The sequence below is a fragment of the Rhinoraja longicauda genome, chromosome 3 (genome assembly GCF_053455715.1).
Source record: "Rhinoraja longicauda isolate Sanriku21f chromosome 3, sRhiLon1.1, whole genome shotgun sequence".
NCBI classification, from domain to species: Eukaryota; Metazoa; Chordata; class Chondrichthyes; order Rajiformes; family Arhynchobatidae; genus Rhinoraja; species Rhinoraja longicauda.
In genome coordinates, this window is record NC_135955.1 from 94,655,448 (window position 1) to 94,667,548 (window position 12,101).

The 12,101-nt window shown below is 49.8% G+C and overlaps 1 protein-coding gene across 2 annotated transcripts in view; it reads left to right on the forward strand.

Annotated features, from left to right (window-relative positions):
* Positions 1-12,101, forward strand: part of LOC144592489 (organic cation/carnitine transporter 2-like) — a 41,744-nt gene that overhangs the window by 7,318 nt on the left and 22,325 nt on the right. For both annotated transcript variants that reach the window (XM_078397087.1, XM_078397088.1), the window contains exons 3-5: positions 1,372-1,526; positions 6,529-6,700; positions 9,169-9,304. In XM_078397087.1, coding sequence (XP_078253213.1) covers positions 1,372-1,526; positions 6,529-6,700; positions 9,169-9,304 — 463 coding nt within the window. The remainder of the gene's footprint in view (positions 1-1,371; positions 1,527-6,528; positions 6,701-9,168; positions 9,305-12,101) is intronic.

Below are 12,101 nucleotides of genomic sequence, written 5' to 3' on the forward strand. Positions count from 1 at the left end.
GCTCCGGAGAGCTTGCAGAAGATACAAAGTGCTGAAGTTACTCAGCCTGAAGTAGTGGCCTGGCCCAAAACATCACCCATGTTCTCCAGAGATAGAAACATAGAAAATAGTTGCAGGAGTAGGCCATTCGGCCCTTCGAGCCTGCACCGCCATTCAATATGATCATGGCTGATCATCCAACTCAGTATCCTGTACCTGCCTTCTCTCCATACCCCCTGATCCCTTTAGCCACAAGGGCCACATCTAACTCCCTCTTAAATATAGCCAATGAACTGGCCTCAACTACCTTCTGTGGCAGAGAATTCCACAGACTCACCACTCTGTGTGAAGAAATGTTTTCTCATCTCGGTCCTAAAAGACTTCCCCCTTATCCTTAAGCTGTGACCCCTGGTTCTGGACTTCCCCAACATCGGGAACAATCTTCCTGCATCTAGCCTCTCCAACCCCTTAAGAATTTTATATGTGGAGGCTTTGGAGAGAGTGCAGAAGAGGTTTACCAGAATACTGGCTGGATTAGAGGGTATTGGCTACATGGAGAGGGACAAAAGGAACTGCAGATGCTGGTTTATTTTTTTTAAATACACAAAGTGCGGGTGTACCTCAGCGGGTCAATAGACAATAGACAATAGACAATAGGTGCAGGAGGAGGCCATTCAGCCCTTCGAGCCAGCACCGCCATTCAATGCGATCATGGCTGATCACTCTCAATCAGTACCCCGTTCCTGCCTCCTCCCCATACCCCCTGACTCCGCTATCCTTAAGAGCTCTATCCAGCTCTCTCTTGAAAGCATCCAACGAACTGGCCTCCACTGCCTTCTGAGGCAGAGAATTCCACACCTTCACCACTCTCTGACTGAAAAAGTTCTTCCTCATCTCCGTTCTAAATGGCCTACCCCTTATTCTTAAACTGTGGCCCCTTGTTCTGGACTCCCCTAACATTGGGAACATGTTTCCTGCCTCTAATGTGTCCAATCCCCTAATTATCTTATATGTTTCAATAAGATCCCCCCTCATCCTTCTAAATTCCAGTGTATACAAGCCTAATTGCTCCAGCCTTTCAACATACGACAGTCCCGCCATTCCGGGAATTAACCTAGTGAACCTACGCTGCACGCCCTCACGACTCAGTCCCTTGATCTTAAGACTTTGCTGGCTTTACATTGCATTAAACGTTATTCCCTTATCATGTAATCTGTACACTGTGGACGGCTCGATTGTAATCATGTATTGTCTTTCCGCTGACTGGTTGGCACGCAACAAAAGCTTATCACTGTCCCTCGCTCGGTACACGAGACAATAAATTAAACTGAATCTGAAACTGGAGCCTAACTTGTTCGTGTTTGAAGTGATATTTATCCTTGTTGTTCAAAGGTATGGACGAAAAATAGTTCTCTTTGGAGCCATAGCCCTGAGGACCATCCCAAGCCTTCTCCAACTGGCTTCCCAAAGCTGGGAAATGTTCTGCGTTCTGTATTTTTTTGTTGGCATGGGAGAAATCTCAAGTTATATCTCAACGTTTGTACTCGGTAAGGAAATGTTACCTTTCACTGTCTTCCCAGCGTGCCGTGTGAAGATAATGCAAGCAGGGGCAGTTTCTTCCCAGCTGTTATCAGGCAACTGAACCATCCTACCACAACCAGAGAGCAGTGCTGAACTACTATCTACCTCATTGGTGACCCTCGGACTATCCTTGATCAGACCTTGCTGGCTTTACCTTGCACTGAACGTTATTCCCTTATCATGTATCTGTACACTGTGAATGGCTCGATTGTAGACAATAGACAATAGGCAATAGACAATAGACAATCGGTGCAGGAGGAGGCCATTCGGCCCTTCGAGCCAGCACCGCCATTCAGTGTGATCATGGCTGATCATTCTCAATCAGTACCCCGTTCCTGCCTTCTCCCCATACCCCCTGACTCCGCTATCCTTAAGAGCTCTATCTAGCTCTCTCTTGAATGCATTCAGAGAATTGGCCTCCACTGCCTTCTGAGGCAGAGAATTCCACAGATTCACAACTCTCTGACTGAAAAAGTTTTTCCTCATCTCAGTTCTAAATGGCCTACACCTTATTCTTAAACTGTGGCCCCTGGTTCTGGACTCCCCCGACATTGGGAACATGTTTCCTGCCTCTAACGTGTCCAACCCCTTAATAATCTTATACGTTTCGATAAGATCTCCTCTCATCCTTCTAAATTCCAGTGTATACAAGCCTAGTCGCTCCAGTCTTTCAACATATGACAGTCCCGCCATTCCGGGAATTAACCTAGTGAACCTACGCTGCACGCCCTCAATAGCAAGAATATCCTTCCTCAAATTTGGAGACCAAAACTGCACACAGTACTCCAGGTGTGGTCTCACTAGGGCCCTGTGCAACTGCAGAAGGACCTCTTTGCTCCTATACTCAACTCCTTGTTATGAAGGCCAACATTCCATTGTAATCATGTATTGTCTTTCCGCTGGCTGGTTAGCACGCAACAAAAGCTTTTCACTGTACCTCGGTACACGGGACAATAAACTAAACTCAACTGAAGGAAATTCCGTCAGCGCTCAGCAGGTCTGGCAGTGAGCAGGGAAAGGAAAACAACACTACATTTTATCTCTGTTTGCTTTACTGTTACCTGCTCTCCACCAACAATGATCTATTCTACATTTCCTTGAACTTCATTCCCTTGACCCTGTTTTCACGCCCTATCACTTCCTTATCTGTGTACCTCCCTTTCCCCTGACGTCAGTCTGAAGAAGGGTCTCGACCCAGAACGTCACCCATTCCTTCTCTCCAGAGAAGCTGCCTGACCCGCTGAGTTACTCCAGCACTCTGTGAAACGTCACCTATCCATGTTCTCCACAGATGCTGCCTGACCCGCTGAGTTACTCCAGCACTCTGTGTCTATGAGGGAAACGGCGTCAGTCTCACCGAGCTGACTGTGGCGCAGCGGGTAGAGCCGCTGCTTCACAGCGCCGGGGAGCCAGGTTCAATCCTGACCCCTGCTGCCATCTGCGCGGTTGTGGAGTTTGTACGATCTCCCCCTGACCACGTGGGTTTTCTCCGGGCGCTCCGGTTTCCTCCCACATCCCAAAGACGTGCGGGTTTGTAGGTTAATTGGTCCTCTGTAAAATGTCCACCAGCGTGTCGTGAGTGGATGAGAGAGTGGGATAACATAGAACTGGTGTGAAGGGGCGATCGATGGTCGGCATGGACTCGGTGGGCCGAAAGGCCTGCTTCCATGCTCTCTTTCATTCATTCTTTCCTTCCATCTTTCCATTTTTCTTCCTTTCCCCCTTTCTCTTTCTTTATCTTTCTCATTCTCTCTCCCTCTCTGATAGGAGCAGGATTAGTCAATCAGGTCTACTCCGCCATTCAATCATGGCTGATCTATCTCTCCCTCCTAACCCCATTCTCCTGCCTTCTCCCCGTAACCCTTGACACCCGTACAAGTCAAGAGTCTATCCATCTCTGCCTTAAAGATACCCACTGACGTGGCCTCCACAGCCGTCTGTGGCAAAGAATTCCACAGATTCACCAACCCTCTGACTGAAGAAATTCCTCCTCGTCTTCCCAAAGGGACGTCCTTTCATTCTGAGGCTCTGACCTGTGCTCCTAGATTCTCCCACTAGTGCAAACAACCTCACAACATCCATTCTGTCCAGTTCAGGGCTTCATTGATTCTAGTGTTTAATAGCCCGAAGGTTGTAAGTTCGTTAGTTTAGTTTATTGTCACAGTGAAAAAGCATTTGTTGCGTGCCGACCGGTCAGCAGAAAGACAATACATGATTACAATCGAGCCGTCCACAGTGTACAGACACATGCTGAGGGAATAACATTTAGTGCAAGGTAAAGCCAGTGCAGTTTGATTAAGAATAGTCTGAGAGTTGTCAAAGAGGTAGATTGTAGAACAAGCTGGATGCAGGAAAAATGTTCCCGATGTTGGGGGAGCCCGGAACCAGGGGCCACACAGTCTTCGAATAAAGGGGAGGCCATTTAAAAGCTGAGGTGAGAAGAAACGTTTTCACCCAGAGAGTTGTGAATTTGTGGAATTCTCTGCCACAGAGGGCAGTGGAGGCCAATTCTCTGGATGAATTTAAAAGAGAGTTAGCTAGAGCTCTAGGGGCCAGTGGAATCAATGGATATGGGGAGAAGGCAGGCACGGGTTATTGATTGGGGACGATCAGCCATGATCACAATGAATGGTGGTGCTGGCTCGAAGGGCCGAATGGCCTCCTCCTGCACCTATTTTCTATGTTTCTATGTTTCTATTAGTTCAGCACTGCTCTCTGGTTGTGGTAGGATGGTTCAGTTGCCTGATAACAGCCGGGAAGAAACTGCCCCTGAATCTGGAGGTGTGCGTTTTCACACTTCTGTACATCTTGCCCGATGGGAGAGGGGAGAAGAGGGAGTGGCCGGGGTGAGACTGGTCCTTGATTGTGCTGCTGGCCTTGCCGAGGCAGCGTGAGGTGTAGATGGAGTCAGTGGAAGGGAGGTTGGTTTGTGTGATGGTCTGGGCTGCGTCCACAATTTGCTGCAGATCCTTGCGGTCTTGGATGGAGCCGTTCCCAAACCAAGCTGTGATGCATCCCAATAAAATGTTTCCTACGGCGCATCTGTAGAAGTTGGTGAGAGTTCTAGGGGACACGCCGAACATCCTAAGCCTTCTAAGGGAAGTAGAGGCATTGGTGTGCTATCTTGGTCATTGCCAAGAAGAAGCCGAGAAGATGGTGGTGATATTAGAAGAATAGTGAAAGGCCCGGATAGAGTTGATGTGGACAGGATGTTTCCACTAGTGGGAGAGTCTAGGACTAGAGGTCACAGCCTCAGAATTAAAGGACGTTCTTTTAGGAAGGAGCTGAGGAGAAATTTCTTTAGTCAGAGGGCGGTGAATCTGTGGAATTCTTTGCCACAGAAGGCTGTGGAGGCCAAGTCAGTTGATATTTTTAAGGCGGAGATAGATAGATTTTTGATTATGGGGAGAAGGCAGGAGAATGGGGTTAGGACGGAGAGATAGATCAGCCATGTTGAATGGTGGAGGAGACTTGATGGGCCGAATGGCCTAATTCTACTCCTATTCCTTATGATCTTTTGATGTTGACTCCTAGGAATTGGAAGATTTTGACCGTCTCTACTTTGGCACCGTCACTGCAGACTGGGCGTGTAGACCACTTCACTTCCCGAAGCCCATCACTATCTCCTTTGTCTTGCTGACGTTGAGGGAAAGGTTGTTGTCTCGGCACCAGGACACGAAGGTCTCGATCTCCTTCCTGTATTCCGTCCCATCGTTATTTGACATCCGGCCCACAATGGTAGCGTCTTCTGCGAATTTGAAAATTGGATTAGATGTGTACGTGGCAGGTTGTTGGGTAAAGCTGATCCTGAACCTGGACGTTACCGTTTTCAGGCACCTGTACCTTCTTCCCGATTTCAGGGGTAGTCAGGGTGGTGCGGGTCTCTGATGATTAGGGTTGCCAATTGTCCTGTATTAGCCGGGACATCCCGTATTTTGAGCTAAAGTGGTTTGTCCCGTACGGGACCGCCCTTGTCCCGTATTAGCCCAGAGACTATAGGTCCGGACACTGTAGGCTCGCACGCTGTAGGCCTGGATGCTGTAGGCCCGGACAGTGTAGGCCCAGACAGTGTAGGCCCGGACAGTGTAAGTCCGGACACTGTAGATTCGGACAGTGTAGGCCCGGACTCTGTAGGTTCGGACAGCGTAGGTCCAGACAGTGTAGGTCCGATCAGTGTAGGTCCGGACAGTGTAGGCCCAGACAGTGTAGGCCCGGACTCTGCAGGTTCGGACAGCGTAGGTCCGGACAGTGTAGGCTCAGAAGCTGTAGTTTCGGACAGTGTAGGTCCGGACACTGTAGGTTCGGACACTGTAGGTTCGGACACTGTAGGTTCGGACAGTGTCGGTCCGGACAGTGTAGGCCCGGAGAGTGTAGGCCCGGACAGTGTAGGTCCGGACAGTGTAGGCCCGGAGAGTGTAGGCCCGGACAGTGTAGGTCCGGACAGTGTAGGCCCAAACAGTATAGGCCCAGACAGTGTAGGTCCGGACAGTGTAGACCCAAACAGTGTAGGTCCAGACAGTGCAGGTCCGGAGAGTGTAGGTTCGGACAGTGTAGGATCGGACACTGTAGGTCCGGACAGTGTAGGTCCGGACAGTGTAGGTTCGGACAGTGTAGGCCCGGACAGTGTAGGCCCGGACAGTGTAGGTTTGAACAGTGTAGGATCGGACAGTGTAGGTCAGGACAGCGTAGGCCTGGACACTGTAGGCCTGTGGGCCGTTGTAGGCCCAAACAGTGTAGGTCCGGAGGCCCGGGTGCCACCTAACGGAGGTTGTGTAGCATCCCGCCTCCCGGCTCAGGCCGTCACCATTGGTGGAGCAGGAGCACATGGCCGCTGGCTGGGTGAGGTCACGTGGGGCGCGGGGCGGTGACGCCACCTTGTCCCGTATTTGGGAGTGAGATAGTTGGCGTCCCTACTGATGATGCTGGCTGCTAATTTGCCTTCACTGATAGACTTTTCTTTTGCGACAGGGATTGAAATCCTCAGCAAATCGGAGAGGATTGCTTTCTCCACACTTGGTATCTGTATGTTTTATGCCTTTGGCTACATTCTCCTGCCGATTCTTGCCTACTATATCCGAGACTGGAGGATGCTGCTGCTAACCCTGACCCTGCCAGAGTTTCTCTTCATCCCCCTCTGGTGGTAAGTGGATTTATTCATCATTCATCGGATTTAGGTCATAACATCATAAGGCCATAAGTGCTTGGAGCAAAATTAAGCCACTCGGCCCATCAAGTCTACTCCGCCATTCAATCATGGCTGATTTATCTCTCCCTCCTAACCCCATTCTCCTGCCTTCTCCCCATAACCCCTGACACCCGTACTAATCAATGATCTGCCAACATCCACCTTAAAAATATCCACTGACTTGTGGCCTCCACAGCCGTCTGTGGCAATTTAAAAAAAAAATTAGATTTAGAGATACAGCGCGGAAACAGGCCCTTCGGCCCACCGGGTCCGCGCCGCCCAGCGATCCCCGCACACTAACACTATCCTACACACACTAGGGACAATTTTTACATTTCCCCAGCCAATTAACCTACATACCTGTGCGTCTTTGGAGTGTGGGAGGAAACCGAAGATCTCGGAGAAAACCCACGCAGGTCACGGGGAGAACGTACAAACTCCGTACAGACGGCGCCCGTAGTCGGGATCGGACCTGAGTCTCCGGCGCTGCATTTGCTGTAAGGCAGCAACTCTACCACTGCGCCACCGTGCCGCCATGAATTCCACAGATTCACCGCCCTCTGACAAAAGACATTCCTCCTCATCTCTTTCCTAAAGGAACGTCCTTTAATTCTGAGGCTGAGCCCTCTGGTCCTAGACTCTCCCACTAGTGGAAACATCCTCCCCACATCCACTCTATCCAGGCCTTTCACTATTCTGTATTTTTCGATGAGGCCCCCCCTCATTCTTCTAAACTCCAGCGAGTACTGGCCCAGTTCCGACAAACGCTTATCTTAGGTTCACCCACTCATTCATAGAAACATAGAAAATAGGTGCAGGAGGAGGCCATTCGGCCCTTCGGCCCTTCGAGCCAGCACCGCCATTCATTGTGGAATTCTCTGTGGAATTATCTGCCTCAGAAGGCAGTGGAGGCCAATTCTCTGAATGCATTCAAGAGAGAGCTAGATAGAGCTCTTAAGGATAGCGGAGTCAGGGGGTATGGGGAGAAGGCAGGAACGGGGTACTGATTGAAAATGATCAGCCATGATTACATTGAATGGTGGTGCTGGCTCGAAGGGCCGAATGGCCTACTCCTGCACTATTGTCTATTGTCTATTGTCTATTGTGATCGTCCCCAATCAATAACCTGTGCCTGCCTTCTCCCCATATACCTTGATTCCACTAGCCCCCAGAGCTCTCTCTACCTCTCTCTTAAATCCATCCAGTGATTTGGTTTCCACTGCCCTCTGTGGCAGAGAATTCCACAAATTCACAACTCTCTGGGTGAAAAAGTTTTTTCTCACCTCAGTTTTAAATGGCCTCCCCTTTATTCTTAGACTGTGGCCCCTGGTTCTGGACTCGCCCAACATTGGGAACATTTTTCCTGCATCTAGCTTGTCCAGTCCTTTTATAATTTTATATGTTTCTATAAGATCCCCTCTCATCCTTCTAAACTCCAGTGAATACAAGCCCAGTCTTTTCAATCTTTCCTCATATGACAGTCCTGCCATCCCAGGGAGCAATCTGGTGAACCTACGCTGCACTGCCTCAATTACAAGGATGTTCTTCCTCAAATTAGGAGACCAAAACTGTACACAATACTCCAGATGTGGTCTCACCAGGGCCCTATACAACTGCAGAAGGACCTCTTTACACCTGTACTGAAATCCTCTTGTTATGAAGGCCAACATTCCATTAGTTTTCTTCACTGCCTGCTGTACCTGCACGCCAACTTTCAGTGACTGGTGTACAAGGACACCCAGGTCTCGCTGCACCTCCCCCTTACCTAACCTAACTCCATTGAGATAATAATCTGCCTCCTTGTTTCTGTCATGGGCCTCCTCCAGTGTCATAGTGAGGCCCACTCCAAATTGGAGGAACAGCACCTCATATTTCGCTTGGGTAGTTTACACCCCAGCAGTATGAACATTGACTTCTCCCACTTAAGGTAGTCCCTACTTCCCCTCTCTATCCCCTCCCCCTTCCCGGTTCTCCCACTGTCTTCCTGTCTCCACCTATATCCTTTCCTTGTTCCGCCCCTCCTGACATCGGTCTGAAGAAGGGTCTCGACCCGAAACGTCACCCATTCCTTCTCTCCAGAGATGCTGCTCGACCCGCTGAGTTACTCCAGCATTTTGTGATACTTTCAAGAGGGAGAGAGATAGATCAGCCATGATCGAATGGTGGAGTGGACTTGATGGGCCGAATGGCCTAATTCTGCTCCTAGAACCTATGAGCTTATGAGGATCCTCCTACCTTTTTCCCCGGTCCCACCATTCCTTCTCCCCAGAGATGCTGCCTGACCCGCTGAGTTACTCCAGCACTCTGTGAAACGTCACCTATCCACGTTCTCCAGAGATGCTGCCTGACCCGCTGAGTTACTCCAGCTCTCTGGGTGTGTCATTCCTTTCCTGAACTCAGAGGTGGTTTCGGTTTGATTGCAGGTGTATACCTGAATCGCCCAGGTGGTTACTCACTCAAGGTCGAACGGAGGACGCTGAGGCAATACTGAAATATGCCGCCAGGAAAAACGGAGTCTCGCATGTTGGACCGATATTTAGCGCCATTCACAGTGACATGGTAACTGAGCACTTTTCATTATCTGTTATAGAGTCATAGAGTGATACAGCACGGTAGCGCAGCGGTAGAGTTGCTGCTTTACAGCGAATGCAGCGCCGGAGACTCAGGTTCGATCCTGACTACGGGTGCTGCACTGTAAGGAGTTTGTACGTTCTCCCCGTGACCTGCGTGGGTTTTCTCCGAGATCTTCGGTTTCCTCCCACACTCCAAAGACGTACAGGTATGTAGGTTAATTGGCTGGGTAAATGTAAAATGTAAAAATTGTCCCTAGTGGGTGTAGGATAGTGTTAATGTACGGGGATCGCTGGGCGGCACGGACTTGGTGGGCCGAAAAGGCCTGTTTCCGGCTGTATATATACGATATGATATATGATATGAAACAGGCCCTTCGGCCAAACTTGCCCACGCCAGCCAACATGTCCCAGCTACACTAGTCCCACCTGCCTGCGCTTGGCCCATATCCCTCCAAATCCGTCTTATCCATGTACCTGTCTAAATGTTATCGAAGAATATTCTGGCGTGTGTACAAGCAACATGTGGTGATAGCAAAGATGGTAAAGTAATGACCACATCTGGCTCAAAGGGCCAAACGGCCTCCTCCTGCACCTATTTCCTATTTTCTACATTAGATTTACGAGGAAGTTGCCAGGACTCAAGGGTCTGTGCTATAAGGAGAGGTTGAGCAGGCTGGGACTCTATTCCTTGGAGCGCAGGAGGATGACGTAACTGAATGGTGTCAAGTTAGGAACAGGGGACGTACAACGAGATCTGGGTGTCCTAGTGCATCAGTCACTGAAAGGAAGCATGCAGGTACAGCAGGCAGTGAAGAAAGCCAATGGAATGTTGGCCTTCATAACAAGAGGAGTTGGGTATCGGAGCAAAGAGGTCCTTCTGCAGTTGTACAGGGCCCTAGTGAGACCGCACCTGGAGTACTGTGTGCAGTTTTGGTCTCCAAATTTGAGGAAGGATATTCTTGCTATTGAGGGCGTGCAGCGTAGGTTTACTAGGTTAATTCCCGGAATGGCAGGACTGTCATATGTTGAACGACTGGAGCGACTAGGCTTGTATACACTGGAATTTAGAAGGATGAGAGGGGTCTTATCGAAACATATAAGATTATTAAGGGGTTGGACAAGTTAGAGGCAGAAAACATGTTCCCAATGTTGGGGGAGTCCAGAACCAGGGGCCGCAGTTTAAGAATAAGGGGTAGGCCATTTAGAACTGAGATGAGGAAAAACTTTTTCAGTCAGACAGTTGTAAATCTGTGGAATTCTCTGCCTCAGAAGGCAGAGGAGGCCAATTCTCTGAATGCATTCATGAGAGAGCTAGATAGAGCTCTTAAGGATAGCGGAGTCAGGGGGTATGGGGAGAAGGTAGGAACGGGGTACTGATTGAGAATGATCAGCCATGATCACATTGAATGGCGGTGCGGGCTTGAAGGGCTGAATGGCCTCCTCCTGCACCTATTGTCTATTGTCTATTGAGGGCCGATCTTATAGTGAATGAATGAATGAATGAATGAATAGGTTTATTGGCCAAGTATGTGCATATACAAGGAATGTGCCTTGGTGCTCCGCTCACAAATGACAACACAAACATACAGTTAACAATTAAGAATAAAACATAACCACATCAAAACAATAATGATACACCATTACGGTCTAAACATGTGGGTGAAAATAAACCAGAGCAAAAAAGAGACTACAGACTTTGGTTGTTGAGTAGAACTACCACTCGTGGAGAGAAGCTGTTTTTATGTCCGGCTGTGGCTGCTTTGACAGTCCGGAGTCTCCTTCCAGAGGGAAGTGCTTCGAAGAGTTTGTGGCCAGGGTGAGAGGGGTCAGAGATGATCTTGCCCGCTCGCTTCCTGGCCCTTGCAGTGTACAGTTCATCAATGGGGGGGAAGGTTGCAGCCAACAACCTTCTCAGCTGTGCGAACGATCCGTTGCAGTGGTGTATAAAATCATGAGCAGAATGGATCGGGTAGATAATAATAATAATAATAATATATTTATTTTATATAGCGCCTTATCACATGCTCAAAGCGCTTTACAAATACAATTAACATAGAAACAAACAGACAAACTATCCTGACGGAAAAGCGGCCAATACTCAACGCCAGCGTCCTCTCACGTCAGGGTCCGGCAGCAGACATCAAAAAGCACAAGACACACAGATACAATTTTTTACACAAAAGAGCCATCACAGTGATTGCTCCAGGCATACCCTCACTGTGATGGAAGGCAAAGTCTTATCTCCTCCTCATTCTTCTCCCGTGGCGCCACGAGGCGATCGAGGCTCCCAACCCCTTGAAGCCCCCACCGGGCGATGGAAAGTCCCAGGGCCGAGCCGAGCAGGCCGATGAAAGTCCTGAGCCCCCACCGGGCGATGGAAAGTGCTGCGGCCGAGCCACGCAGGGCGATGAGAGTCCTGAGCCCCCACCGGGTGATGGAAAATGCCGCGGCCGAGCCGAGCAGGGCGATGAAGGGCCTGCGGGCGGGTTGATCGTACCTTGCGCTTCGGGGCGGTCGAAGCTGCTACGGCTGGAGCTCCCAAAAGCCGGTCGCCAACCAGGGACCTGCGAGCTCCAGATGTTGCGGTCTGCAGGGCCCAACGGTCCGAAGCCTCCGAGATGGTAAGTCCAGGCCCTGCGACCGGAGTCTTCGAGGTCGATCCCAGCTGGAGGCCGCCGACTCCACGATGTTAGGCCGTAGCGCGAACGGAGATACGACACGGTAAAGGTCGCATCTCCGTTGAGGAGGAGATTTAAAAAAAGGTTTCCCCCACCCCCCCCACC